The following is a 15,603-nucleotide window of genomic DNA, read 5'->3' on the forward strand; positions in this document are numbered from 1 at the left end:
TTACATAATAATATATAAAATAACTTCAATGAGTCAGAAAGCGTAGGACATTATGTTCGTGAGAATTCACGTAAGCGATAACTCTGGTGGGGGCAGAATGCAGATCATGCTTTTACTGATCGGTTTCAGTTTTCACACCTTAAGATCATAACACATTACCTGAACTATAAAGCACACGGGTGGATGAAATGAATGAACGTCTTGTTCATTGTCCTGAACATTATTTGCATTAAGTTTCTACCGTTTCCACAGTTTGCTATAGAGACAAGAACTATTTTGTTGAATAAAAAATAAAAATAAAAATACTCAATAGAAGGAGCATGACAATTTAAAGACCGTTTGACAGCTCAGAGCAGTGAAAGCTGTCTAGGCTACTGTGTCTTTGATGTAAGCAGAGGTTAAAACACTTGCTGCTTTCTGGCTTAAGTTACCACTAAAACCACACAGGCAATACAACTTGTTAACACCTCATCACTGGGTGCTAGATAAGACTCATAGACATCACATCTGCAACTTGCACAATAGGTTTATCTACATCTTTATCATTACTAGTTAAGCAGTTGTACAATGTGTATTCCCAACTTGTATATATTTTAAATATTAAAATATTTGTTCTTGTATTCTATCCTATTATTATTTCATGTATAATGTATCCTATTATTTCATGTATATTGTATCCTAGTATTTCATGTATATTCTGATATTTTGCTGCTGTAAGACTGTAATTTCCCATTTTTGCGATCAATATCTATCTATCTATCTATCTATCTATCTATCTATCTATCTATCTATCCTGGGAATCACCAGAGGCCTCACGATACGATATCATCACGATACTTATGTCACGATATAACATTATTACGATTTTAAACATGTTGCAATATTCTGCAATTTATTACCTTTTTTCCAACTTCAAATTTTCCCAAAATTTGAAATGATGTCCCCAAAAGGAAACGTTGTCAACATCTGTTTTATCTAAAAAAGATACATTTCTCTGTTTGTTCATCTCATTTCAATTTTATTGCTGCAAAATGGGATCGTCAAGCAGACAAACTGACCAACACATATATAATAAAAGATCGATTTGGCGTCTGTGTATCGATACAGTATGGCCACGGGAAAAAAAAAAATCACGATACTATGCTGTATCGATTTTTTCCCCCACCCCTACTATCTATCTATCTATCTATCTATCTATCTATCTATACTTCCAAACTGTCAGTATTGTTAATGTTTAGGCTACTTACCAAAGACCGTCTCATCTGCATGAGGATGTTCATGAAACAGTCGTAGCCGATGAGCCCTTCTTGGTTCTGTAGCACCTTGTTCTCCTCCATAGCACTGACCACGGCTGATGCAGCCAAGGCCATCTCAATCCACTCCAGCAAGTAGCGCAGGGACCCTCTCTGGGAAGCCAGCCCTAGTAGGAGCTCTGAGGCAAGCCGCCGCCCTAAAATATCCGCCCCAGAGTTTGGCATGGTCACCCCCTTCAGAAAAGTGGTGACCTGGGCCAGGCAGTCCAGGCCCATTGGCGGGATCTTGCTCTCGTTGGCCAGAGAGAGGGGCGGCAGGGAGCTAACCACATCAATAGCTGTGTGAATGACGTCATTACACAAGTTTATGTTGCCCCCAGGACCTCCACCGGGGCCCGGTGGAGGGGGCATCATCCAGCTCTGGCGCAGGAGAGCAAAAAGAAGGCTGAGGCCCGTGCGGACACCCATCTCAATGAGGGCATCGGTGCTGGAGCGTGGCCGCTCGCTGACAGAGTGCAGATCAGCCGAGCCCGAGTTGTTCTCTGGAGAGTGCTGCTGCTGCTTGACCTTTCCCTTGTCGTGGTACTTGTTGGAAAGTGCGTAGAAGATGCGCTGGAGCACCAGCACGCGTTTGCGCAGGGCAGCAGCAAAGGGAGAGTCAGAGCAGACCATCTTGGCCAAGGCCAACTGGCTGCTGAGTAGAGCATCCAGGTAGTGCTCCTGTTCATCGCTAGAGAGGGATTCACGCTCAAAGTCTGGAAGCTGGGGGCCTTTCAGACACAGCACCTGCTGGGGCAGCAGCACAGCCTCTTTGTTGGCCAGCAGCTTTGAGTAGAGTACCGAGACTCCCTCCCGCGTGGCTATGGACTCGCTGTCCTCCGTGATCCATGAGCTGTTTAGGTGCTCCAGCCATTTGAGCTTCACCGGGGGGATCATTAAAGCCATGGCATGTCACTCTGGAGCCATCAGTCCTGAAAACATTGAGTCGACATCATACTAAATGTTAATACCAAGCTTGTGGACAGCAATTTGTATTTTTAGATGCCGTCTTTTCTCAAAGGGCCACATAAAGGTAAAGAAATCAATGATCGTCAGTTTGAGGCTATCAATAGTTTCCAGTTTGCAATATTCTTCTAGGTGTCAACCTAAACCAATTATCACAGCTTCTTCACTGGATAATCCCATGAATCAAGATGAAGAAACAAACAGTCTCCTTAAAATGGATCTATGTGCTATCAAAGCAGATGAGGCAATCAGGGTAAATACAACCAATTACATATCAAAACAGAAAATAGGTTATCTATATTTTCCCTTTAGAGTAGGACTGTCTGCTGACTGAAAATGTCTGATTTCCAATCGTATGCCACACTGCAGTAAATGAGTGTTCTGCAAAAAAAGACCACTGCTCTCAGTGTAAATAACAGGTTTACAAAAGCTTTATCATGTTACTCAAAGTATTATTATCAATTGTACCAAAGTTATATTTGCACATTGATTACATTTTATTTCATTACTTTTGTCATTTGTGAAGTTACACCAAACTTTTGAGCAATAACTCCAGTGTGCCATATTGTAGAAACCTCACACATGTTGTTGACCTGTGCATGACAGGTCAAAGAAGTCCAAACTGTGCTTTGAAGAATGGACAAAACAACAAGCATTCTTCTTAAAGAAAGCAAAAATATGCCATCAGTTGCAATCTAGAACCATTTCTCTGTAGCCAAGCCTACTGCTTCAGCTGCCTGTTAATCTCAACATGAGTTACGCCAGGTATAAAGACGTGATGGCTAAAGTGTGTGTTGTGGGTCAACATTAGGGCCAACACACCATCTAAATATGTTCATAAAAAACCCCGACTGGCATTCTCTTGTGGAAGAATTTGATCTAAATCTTATGCTAAAGATATGATAAGTAATCAGTAAACTCAAGAAATTCTGACAAAGATAAATTTGTGCGTGTCTCTGTCTCTGTGTGTGTATGGGAGGGACTGAGGTGTTACGAAATCTGAGCAACCAAGCATTTTATGAAAGAGGACTCATCAGCAATAATCATTCACCAGCATTAACTTTTATACTGGATTGCACCATAAATGTAGTATATTTAGTGCCACTACAGAGGCCAACGCAGCTAATGAGCGTATTGACAAGTGTTTCTAATATCTGTCGGCCCATCAAATATGTACATTAAGGTGGAACTTTCAAAACAATGCAAGCCACTACAACTAGGGCTGTGCAATTAATCTAATTTTGATCGCGATTTCGGTTCCTAACGATCACAAAAACAATGTAATCAAGAAAAACGATTATTTTGCACATTACGTTTTGCAAGTAAACTCTTATTTTGTCTTGTTCTAAAGGGAAATTCAAAAGGTTCAACGGGAAAAGTATTAAAGGAAATTTCACAGTTCAAGGTGTTTTCACTGTTGCACAATCACAATCGGTGCGGTCAACATGGAGTAGCTGCAGCTACGTCTACGAGCTTCCACTGAGCTAAAACAGCAGTTGTCGGGGCTGGTTTTAGAGTGCCTTTGTGCCTCTTAACAGACACAACATGCAACTAAAATGTAGCTAGCAGTTAACAGGGCGAGCTACCTACCGGCAGGATAGAGACAGGGTAGGTGAATTTAAACAATGTCTGAGTTGAAAACGCATCTTGTTGTCACGTAAGGGCCCTGTTCACGTTGCACACACATTTTAAATTGCATTTTGTGTCTGTTAAGAGACACAAAGGCACACTAAAACCTGCCCCGACAACTGCCGTTTTAGCTCAGTGGAAGCTCGTACACGTAGCTGCAGCTACTCCAGTTTGCTAGGACCAATTCAGGTCGGGTTTTTAGCGATCAAGATTAACGTAAAAATTGGCCGGAATTCTCCTTTAACTGTTTCACTGTTTTTAAAGTTCAATAAATGCAACATCTTTCCAAAAGTCTATGACGACACAATCCATGAAACACAAAAGCTTTAGAAATGCCGTAGACATTAATCAACACCTTTCTGGGATAATGTGAACAAAAACTGTTAAATAATATGAATGTATTTATATAACCAATCACAGATTAAATCCCTCATAGATTTAATGGAATCAATGTTAAGGGCTTTGCAAAAAAATCAATTCAAATTGCGATTCAAGCTCTACCGATTCAAAATTGATTCATAGAATTCCAAAAATCAATTCATATTTTATTATATTATATTTATTTTTTATTGTATGTCTACTGCAATCACATGGGAAAGGTAACTACATTTACATACTGTGAACCTTTTTTTTTTTTTTTTTTATCAAATCTTGAGCCTTAAAATCGATATTTAATCGAATCGTGACATTTTCTGAATCGTGCACCCCTAATGTTAACTGCAGGCTATTATCTTACAGCTGAAATAAAACCCCATTCAGACAGAGCACCTGCACTGATCAATTTGACTTGTAAACATTAAGTGAAATAATAGGAAGGAAGCAGTAAACTGCATATGGATTGGCAAGACGATGGATCTGCTGACAAACAGACTACTGCCGACTATAAGACTGGCTATGACCTCTAAGGTTAAATACAGTGACATGCAATTTCAGGCTCAGCACCTTGAATGATTTTTGAAAATCCTATGCAAAGTAAAGTAACCAAAACAGCAACATTCCTGGCTAAAGCACACAGAACCCTACAACATTGTGTTGACCAAGCGGGCTAATCTCAAGGGACTCCGAAGGTGACGTGATCACTAGGGCTGGGTTAAAATAATCTATTCTCCAACTATAGTCGATCTTTGTTTGAGTGATCCAATATCGATTGATAAAATCCCCAAATCAATCTTTTAATATATGCCTTTTCACCTGGTGCATTATAAAAAATATTTGAGGGTCGCTTCTTGCTTGTACAATTTACAGAGAATCTCTTTATATCGAAGCAAAACTGATATATTGTAACTGAAATGTCCCTAACCTAATTGATATCGAATTAGAAATATAACTGAATCCGGACCTTGTGAATTGGAATCAAATTGGGAAATCATTGGCGAGATCCAGCCCTACTGATCACAGCATGCATTTTGCCATTGTAGATTTGATTGTAAAAAGGAAAATGGCTGGAAATCAGGCCAGTAAAGAAAGAGAACAGTTAGGGCATTTTTTGTCACTATACTGTTGCCAAGCCTCACAAGACAAATACAAGGTCTACTGCGAGCATTACATGATCCATCCACAATATACAATTCAATATACAAAGCCTACACAGTATGTGAACTACAGAACCACATTCACTGTTGTGAAAATGCTGCTAACTTTAACCAAAATGCACCTATTTAACACAGAATATACAATGCATTTTATCAAAGCCATGTGAACTAATCAATAATCTCTGAGGCTGTGGTTCAGTGTGTGAGTGTGCAGGTCAAGACACTCGTTCATGTCATGAAGGACTTTTGAATATTCATTACAGCCAGTGGTGGAACATGACTTAGTGCAGTTACTAAAATAATGTAGGCTACATTTCAGATTCGATATCAATTAGGTTAGGGACATTTCAGTTAAATACCAACTTAAAAGAGATTCTCAGAGAATATATTTTAACCCAGCCCTACCTAAGTACAATTTTGAGGTACTTGTGCTTGAGTATTTCTATTTTCTGCTACTTTATACTTCTACACCACTACATTTCAGGGGCAAATGTTGCACTTTTTACTTCACTACATTTATTTGATAACTTCAGTTACTTATACAAATCTTAATAATAACTATGATAAAACTAAATTGAATTAGCAAATAAATTATGATGTTGATTTATCAATCCTGGGGGTAAATTCACAAGCTACATTTATAGAAATATACATATAGCTAACTATATATATTTAAAAGAAATGCCATTCTGCATGATGAGTACTAAGATGGGTTTATTAATAACATTTTGTGCTTGCCTCCATTCTTGGTCCCTGTTTTTGCTTCAGGTTATAGTGAAGGTAAGTGTCTTTCTTCAGACACTCCTTCGTGTTGACAGTCACACTGAGGTTACAGGCAACACTGCAGCTGTTTGGGTAAAACCACAATGGTATTATAGGCGGTTATCATCTAGGAGCCTGTTTATAAAATAAAACAGCTCCACATTTAACAGCTGCAACATTAAACTGATGTACACATTAATGCATCAATAATTATTATTATGATATTAGTCATTCTGCATGAAGAGTAACCTACATTTACTTTTGGCTCTATTAGTATATTTTGATGCTAAAACTTTTGTATTTTACTTAAGTAACATTTTTGATGCAGGACTTTACTTGTTACAGAGTAGTTCTACACTGTGCTATTGCTACTTTTAAGATCCAAGTACGTTTTCTACCTCTGACTGCAGCCTGCCTGAGGTACTGTAAAATCATCATCCTGTTGTATAAACACTCATCATGTTTAATATTAACATTTTGTGCTTGCCTCCATTTTTTGGTGCCTGTTTCGCTCCGGCATACAGTGAAGGTGAGTGACTTTCCTCAGACACTCCTTCGTGTTGACAGCTGGTTGACAGTCACGCTGATAAGGTTACAGGAAACACTGCAGTTGTTTAGGGTACGACTAGTGTGATTATAGGCGGTTATAGCATCTAGCTAGCTAAATGGACAAGTCCTATGCATCAACCAGGCATCACCGGCCCATGCTAACATTCATTTAATTGTTTTTAGCGGAGGTTGTTAGCACATAATTAACAACCGGCAGAAAAAAAACAGCTAGTACCACGACACTTGCAGCAGGCTGGTCAGCAGAAGAAGGTTGCTAACCTGCTTATTGTGTCAGATTAGAAAGGCAGTTTGTTTGGCAACGACTGTCATCTGACAATACTGTTTACGTTAGCTACCGTCAGCTAACTTTCCTCACGTCACTCAGCTAGCAAAGAAAGCATAAAATACCTAAAGCACAAAGTGACACCCTGGTGTGCAGAAATGACAGGAGGCTAATAAATAACTTACGTAACGTTAGTCATATTAGTACACACACCTGTCCAAAAAGTCCAACTCCATATTGCGGGAGCTATTTGAGCCAGTGTTGGGGTTGGCTTATCTGCTGTATCATAGCACGTTAGCTTGCTAGCTAGACTTCCTAACGTTAGCTGGAATAAAAAGCTCGCTTACCAGTAAACTGTCAAAGGCCTCCTCCCTCTTCTGTGCGTTGTGCCTACACAAGAACCTGACTTTGCTTCATTGCATTAACACGAACAGTGCAGTCAATATCTGTAGCTAAGCTTCGATAACGTTAATGTGAAAGGAGACAGAGCCATGTATGGGTTTCCATGCCTCCGACCGCCTCTCCCGTACCTTCCACTGTAACTACTAGGGGAGCAGTCTGCTAGACCCAACCCCTCACCGAGCCCCAGCCCCAGCCCCAGCCCAGGGCTGTGACGTTGGGACCTGTAGTCTATTTCAAATTTAATTCAAAGGGGTTTTATTATTGGCATGGGAAGCTGTAGAAGCCCATTTCCGCCAATGTGATGGAAAAAAGAGTTTTTAGTATCTCAAAATAATGAGAAAAACTGTCTCAAAATAATCACTTAGTATTATCATATCAATGACTTAGCATCTCAAAATGAGAAATGTTCTAAAAAAAAATATGTATTAATATTATTAAATATTATGCTCATTTTTAGGTTCATAATTGTATTTAGAGGTTATATCAGAACATGGTTTAATTTTCAAAAAACACCATATTTTTTGTTGTACTGCACATTGCTGCAGCTCCTCTTTTCACCCTGTGTGTTGAGCTCTCTGTTTTAGCTACAGAGTGAGACATCTCACTTCTGTTCCATCTTTGTTGGGAATCGCACATGTGCAGTAGCTAGGTAAGGACTACTAGCCAGTCAGAAGCAGAGTATGAGGGCGTACCCTGACAGTACCTAGGTAAGGACTACTAGCCAGTCAGAAGCAGAGTATGAGGGCGTGCCCTGACAGTACCTAGGTAAGGACTACTAGCCAGTCAGAAGCAGAGTATGAGGGCGTACCCTGACAGTACCTAGGTAAGGACTACTAGCCAGTCAGAAGCAGAGTATGAGGGCGTGCCCTGACAGTACCTAGGTAAGGACTACTAGCCAGTCAGAAGCAGAGTATGAGGGCGTACCCTGACAGTACCTAGGTAAGGACTACTAGCCAGTCAGAAGCAGAGTATGAGGGCGTACCCTGACAGTACCTAGGTAAGGACTACTAGCCAGTCAGAAGCAGAGTATGAGGGCGTTCCTGACAGTACCTAGGTAAGGACTACTAGCCAGTCAGAAGCAGAGTATGAGGGCTGCACCTGACAGTACCTAGGTAAGGACTACTAGCCAGTCAGAAGCAGAGTATGAGGGCGTACCCTGACAGTACCTAGGTAAGGACTACTAGCCAGTCAGAAGCAGAGTATGAGGGCGTGCCATGCTAGCAGCTAGGCGAGCATTATAACGTGTTACAAAGTGACCATGTTTGTCTCTGAAGTAAAGGCTGGACTACAATAGAGCTGTTTGGAGCAGTTTGTGAATAGTGTTTTCTGTTGGAGATGGTAAGTCCCTTTGGGGGGGACTTTGGGCTTTTTCACTTTGTAAACCTATAACGTGCACAAAAAAGATATATAACACAATTAAGGAAAGGGAAAAAGCCAAAAAGCATAATGAAAGCTTCTCATTATTTTGAGAAAGCTTCTCATTATTTTGAGATAACCTACTAAGAGCGGTTTCACACCTTTAGTTCAGTAGACTTTGGTTGAAGTTGCAACATTGTTGTATTTTTCATTTGGTTTGATAGTTCACACTGCACTTTAACAAGCACACCAAACAGTGTAAACAAATACGGGTCGAAACTGTTGCTGGTCTATTGGACAGAATATCCAAGTGAAACTGGCCGACACTTCCTGGTCTCAGAAATAAGAGAGCGACGCACATTTTTTATCGTCTTGGGTTTTCTGGTTTTGCTTTAATGTTTCTAATATTTTAGAAGAAGGCGAACAATATGAGCAGCTGACAGACAGCGAGTGAAAGAGAGCGCGGGCCCTGATGAGAAATAGATGATGATGACAGACAACCAGCGATGTATCGTCATAATAGATCATGGATTTTAAAGTTAGCATCCTTTAGTTTAAATCATATATAGATTCGTAATTTATGTGCAAGGTTGAAATTGCAGGCTAGTAAACACACTGTTTTTGGTTTACTTCCTGTATTTGGGTTGGTTTGCATTCTCAACTAAAGTAAACTGAACTCTAGAGCACTTGGAAGCAAACTGAGACCCACATTTTCAAGCAGACCAGAGTTCAGTTGTTTGGTCTGCCCCACATGAGCTTTCACACCGCCCCAAACGAGCTGGACTCTCTCACGAAATGCTCCAGGGTTCGGTTAAAAATGGACCAAACTGCTGCGGTGTGAAAACAACCTTAGTCATTATTTTGAGGAAGTAACTCATTATTACGACTTACTTATTTTTCATCACATTGGCAGAAATGGACTTCCATAGTAGTAGACGTTTACATTGTGTGAATTACAACCAAAAATGTACATGTACTAGAATAAAGTGTAAGCATAGCTGTGCAACATTGTAATGAAATATATAAATTAAAATAGGTAAAGTTTAACTAATATTTACATATAGGCCTATATATACAGATAAGTAAAGATAACTTAAGATACAATAGAACACAAATAGAATAGTGTGGACATTGCAGTTAAAAAAAATATAAAACAAATAAGTGAGAACTACAGTATGTAAACACTGCAGCATTTTCAAAGTATATTGAGGTATCTGTTGTGTATGACTGTGAGTGTCTGTACAATAGAAATATAATTATTTCATTTTATTTCTATGGTCTATACAGTATACAGAGATCAGCACAGCACTGCAGATGGTCAGTGCGGGAATACACAAATGATTGACAGCCTTTATGGTGGTTTTATTTCAGTGGTCACAACAGCTCACAAATCTTGCTTTGCACATTGCTGTATTTCATCCAGCCTGTATGGATGTTTTTTGCAGTCATGTTTTCAAAATCTTTTTGGGGTGTTTGTAATGTGTGGAAAGTATATGTCTCTGATGTCTTGGTACAAGTGGCAGGTAGTTGTGTGCGGTTCCGTGCAATCTGTCACAATGTTTTTCTGTCTCCCAGCATGATTATTTCCCTGCCTGTCTGTCTGCCTACATGTTCTTCCTCTGTATGCTCACACACCATACAGTCAACGGGGGCTCATGTCATTTACACCCACATAGACAAAGAAGCTCCAAAACACACAGCAGTTCAACATGGCAAGTGTCCAATACTGCCATCTCACTGTTTCACCATTGTCATTGCATGCATTGCACAAATAATTAAAATGTGAACATATGACACATTTTTATTTATTTATTGTCATGTGCACAACAATTACAGAGAAGCAGTCGTTGGCAGTTACAATCTTAGATGTCAGGCTGCCTCCAACAATTAAATATGTATAAAAAGAAAAGTAAGTAAAAAATGAGAATCTAAGACATTAAAAAGTTCAGAAGCTAAAATATAGGGATACAATAAAATCAAAATCACCTTTATTGGCCACAGTATAAGTACATATACAATGAATTTAACTCCAGTATTTTTGCATTGCTCTCATGTACTTAAACAGAAATAGACATGACAGCTACTGTTCGAACAAGGACAACAAAGCTGGACAAATACAATTTAAGAACAGACAGGACTATTAAGTACACAATATGTGGAAAAAGGTGTTTATATAAATATAGGGCCAATGACCAACAATAAAATTAAAATGTCTACATACAATTGTTCTGTAAGTTGTAAACTATAATAGTTCAAAGAAATAATAAATACAATAGAATAATACATATTTGTGGTATACAGGTGTACAGTAACTGTAAAGTGAATCAACTGTAATGTAAACAGAAATGTAGTATATGCATAATGAGAAGTAATACATATCTATGTAGAGATGTAAACAGGTAGTAAATGGTAAGTAAAAGTATATAAAGGCTGTTAATAAAGTGATAAAGGTCCAGGAATAAATATGTCAAAGTAATGTTTATCATTAGCAGTAAATTATAGGATAATTTGTTTAAGAATCATAATTATTATTAATTATTATATAATTCACTCAGTTGTGACACGATGTAATGTCACGTGGTGTCTACAGTGGGTTTTGTGGTTATCTTTACAGTGCAGACACAGAGAAGACCACTCCCACTCTCTATCATCTATTTGATCAGAAGCTGATCCTGTTTTTTTAATTTTTTTTTTAATATTTAGGCCTCTTCTTTAGGAAGCTGACATTAAAGAGCCTGAGTAATTACTGTATCTCTGTTTGTATTCTGGTGATGTGGATGAGGCCATAGAAGGAGGCTCTCAGTGGAGTGTGTGCACAAGTTTCCACAACAGCTTTATATTGTGAGTTATCCTGTCAACACAACTGCAAGAGTGTGGGGGCAACTAATGGCTCAGTCAGCACAGGTCTAGTCTATATCCACGACGTTCCACTTCTGGGATTGCTCCGTTGCTGACAGAAATTCTGCCTGATTTCACTAATTTAGGCCGGATATCCGTTGCGTTGGGCTTTCTTTGTGTTGGCATTTTAAACTGTGTTAGAATTCTAAACTCTGGTGGATTCGTGAGGACTATGGTTAACTGCTCCTCAGATCTCTGCAGGGTAAATCCAGACAGCTAGCTAGACTATCTGTCCAATCGGAGTTTTCTGTTGCACGACTAAATGAACTTTTGAACGTACACACGTTCCACCAAAACAAGTTCCTTCACGAGGCTATTTGGCAGAGGCGCCGTTGGCCGTACGGCGCTTAATGCTGCCCAAGACGACTGTGATTGGTTTAAAGAAATGCCAATAAACAAGAGCACATTTCCCATCCCGGAATGCTGTGTGGACTCGCCAGATGGTCTGGCAAAGCGAGACTAGCACAAACTTCTTTACACTGCAAAAAAGGGTCCAAAATTAGCACCATCTACTAGCCAAATACTGGTAAAATATGCAAAAGGTTGGTAGATTTTTGCTTCACTCACCAGCCAAAAAAACAATGGTAATCTATTGAGTGGCTGATAGAACATTCACTAGCCATTTGGCTTGTGGACTAAAAAGTTCATTTTAGACCCTGACTGCAAAGCTTCAACCTCAGCCCTGTATGCTCTTTCAACAGATATACAATCAGGAAGTCCAGAGCATTAGAGTAAGAGGTTCTTCTTGACTTTACCTGTTTCTGCTCTTCACAGGAACGGTTATGTTTCATTTTTAATAACATACGTTTTGTGTTTAAGGTGACTTGAACATGATAAGTCACTTTCCACTTTTATGTCTGTAAAAACACTTTTTAAGTGCCATTCAGCAATGGTGCACTTTAAGTTGCAGGACAGAGCTCACAGACAAACAGCCCTAACATATGATCACCATAGAGCTGTTATTATGGCTAACATGATAGCAAACAGTTGCCTACTTCCGCAACCAAAACAAAGAACAATATAATCCCTTTGGAGTTGGGTTTCTGGCCAAATCAATAGACTGCACTGGATACTAATATTTCAAAATGACATTATTAAGTTGGTAACTAAAAGTACCAAAGCATAAATAAGAGAATTAATGAGATAATGCACAGATTACAAGTTAAATTAGCAATTGTCAAATTTATGGTAAACATCACAAAATTATCGAAAATAAATAAAAGCCCTCTTGGGCTGCGTCAGATTATTTGACAATTTGTAAATTATAGTGTGGTCTACACCTACTCTATCTGTAAAGTGTCCTGAGATAACTCCTGTTGTGATTTGACACTATTAATACAATTGAATTGAAATTGAATTGAATTCTCCATTTTTGAATAAAGAGCTGCTTAAAGGACAAATCCGGCGCAAAATGAACCTAGGGGTTAATAACACGTGTACCGAGTCGACCGTTCTCTGGGATTTGTTTTCATGCTAAATGAATGTGACCAGTTTTAGCGCAAACCGCTAATTAGCTCATAACGCTAGTTGTCGGGGCACTGGTAAAGTAAAAAGAAATCGCTATTTCTACACCACTAACCAGGCTCAAAATATCACCACACACTCGAACGACGAACGCCGTGCAACCAGTAACATAGCTCAAGCACGGCGTTCGTCATTCGACTGATGTTTTCCCAAGATGGCGCCCGCATGTATACGTGAACGGTACTGTCTTTATAAACTATCCTTTAGCCGTGCCCCAACGACTAGCATTGTAAGCTAATTAGCGGTTTGTGATAAAACTGGTCACATTCGATTAGCATGAAAACATATCCCAGAGAACGGTCGACTCGGTACACGTTATTAACCCCTAGGTTCATTTTGCGCCGGATTTGTCCTTTAATAATCGGCGCACAGGCTGAGATACCACAGTCTAAAAAATACTCCATTACAAGTAAAAGTCCTAAATTCAAAATGTTACTTAAATAAATTACAGAAGTACCATCAGCAAAAAGTATAAAAATTAAAAGTATTCATTATACAGACTGTCACCTTTAATTTCAGGTGCAGCTTCCCCTCCTGGTCTGAAGTCTGGTTCGTGTCCCAGCTGGTCGTTCTCTCTGATCTGTTCCAGTTCATCCCAGCAGGCAGCAGCTCGCATCACTGCCGACATGACTAATGGCCCCCCAGCTGACACACTTGTTAGCTCCGTGATTCAGCAGCTGGCCCAGGGAGTCTGCAAATTTCAGTTTAAATGGCATTTCAAATGAATCATCAGACCATTTACACCACCAAAACAAAAACTGTGAAAATGAACACAACTGTCATGTAACTTATTCTGCACGACTGGTCTATTAATCAGAAAATCCAGCTTCAGCCAACACGGTCCTTCTGAAATTCTGCTTTTAACTATACTGAAGCAAATTTAAGACATACGTTTGGATATTGTTGTGTAATTAAAGACATTTTATTGCTTTTCGTAGCCTGCAAGCACCTTGAAGATTCCATATTGTAAACAGTGAGATTTCCATGTCTTTTTTTAATTACAAAGCAGGTTGAGGTGCTATGTAAATAATGTGAAAGTATAAAAACGTAATCCAGAAACTGTGCCTTTAAACGAGCCGTCAGGACTTCCATACAGTTGTGATGTCACAAATATACTATTTATAGGTACAAATTGCCGCTACAGTGCCGTTACAGTCATTCCCCAGCTGCAATGATGGTGCAGAAACTCCGGGAGCAAAGATGCAAAAGACCAGGAAATGCTGACCAATCAGAGTAGACTGGGCTTTTTCGGGAGGGGGACAGGCACTAAAACAGAGTGTTTCAGACAGAGGGTGAATAAAGGTATATTCAGACAAACAGTATGAGAAAAACAAAGAGTTTTTTAAACATTAAATTATGTAAACATGTTTTAGTATAAACCCAAAATACAAATACATATAAACCTCAAAATGAGAATAATATGGGACCTTTAAATGCCCAAAATGCTACCAGCTGAGATTTTGATCCAGTTGCCATCTAGAAAAAATACTCTAGTACTTCAGTAATGTGGAAATCCACCAGAAATTGGATCACTGGACTCAAGTAAACACTGTGCTGATCTTCTGTACGTGCTGATGTACACGTATACACTCACGAGACTGGAGTGACATAAATGTTGTGGGTGCTACGGTCCAGTGCAACTTTACAAGGTCAACAATATTGTGTAAGCGTACCTGTGTAAACATCAGCTGGCTGTCACAGCATTGTTCAATCTGGACCCATGAGTTACCTACCTTTTAAACGTGTGAATGAATCAAATTTCATTTCAAAACCTTTGATGGGACATTTGCAGATATAATCTAATAATACACACATCCATAGTACCAACACAAATGTTTAATACTGTTTTTTATATTAAGCTATCGGAGACAAAATACACAAATGAAAAAGCCATTGTGTCTTCACCTTTATCTCTAGCACACAGCACAACAGATTGACATTACTGAAATAAAAATGCTACTGAAATGCTTCTGCTGAACATGCGTGGATATACCTCATTGTTGAAATTTTATTTTTTCTAGGGCTGGCCCACTAATTGGTCTTAGTCGAAAAGAGTTGAAAAGTGAAGATTACTTTAGTCGATTAGTCATTTTTAATGCTTTTTCATGCTAAATGACTTCTTTCCAAGAAACTTATGAGCACATCTCTGGTAAACACAAGATTTAAAGTTGTGCTTTTACATGATTTTTTGTGAAGAAACTCAGTTTTACAGATGGTAAATGGATTGCATTTATATTGCGCTTTTATAGTCTTGACAACCACTCAAAGCGCACACCACTGTCGATTAGTTGACAAAATCAAATGAGTGTTAGTCAAATAAGAATGTCTTCAGTCGAGCAAAGCCCTAGTATTTCCAGCATGAAAACTTGCAGTTTGTCTGCAAAAATAGGATAATACTTCTCTGGTGTGA

The 15,603-nt window shown here is 39.1% G+C and overlaps 1 protein-coding gene across 12 annotated transcripts in view; it reads right to left on the reverse strand.

The window, feature by feature from the left end:
* The window catches only part of herc1 (HECT and RLD domain containing E3 ubiquitin protein ligase family member 1), a 75,850-nt gene extending 68,281 nt beyond the window's left edge, over positions 1 to 7,569 (reverse strand). For 10 of the 12 annotated variants that reach the window (XM_039795858.1, XM_039795863.1, XM_039795864.1 and 7 more), the window contains exons 1-2: positions 7,361 to 7,569; positions 1,248 to 2,224 (exon numbers count right to left, since the gene is read on the reverse strand). In XM_039795858.1, coding sequence (XP_039651792.1) covers positions 1,248 to 2,198 — 951 coding nt within the window. In that variant the 5' untranslated portion in view covers positions 2,199 to 2,224; positions 7,361 to 7,569. Of the gene's footprint in view, positions 1 to 1,247; positions 2,225 to 6,157; positions 6,238 to 6,668; positions 6,765 to 7,360 lie in introns of those variants that run through there. The other 2 variants (XM_039795853.1, XM_039795854.1) reach the window with 2 other exon arrangements.
* Positions 7,570 to 15,603: the final 8,034 nt, after the last annotated feature.

This window comes from Perca fluviatilis, chromosome 3, assembly GCF_010015445.1.
Source record: "Perca fluviatilis chromosome 3, GENO_Pfluv_1.0, whole genome shotgun sequence".
Lineage (NCBI taxonomy): Eukaryota > Metazoa > Chordata > Actinopteri > Perciformes > Percidae > Perca > Perca fluviatilis.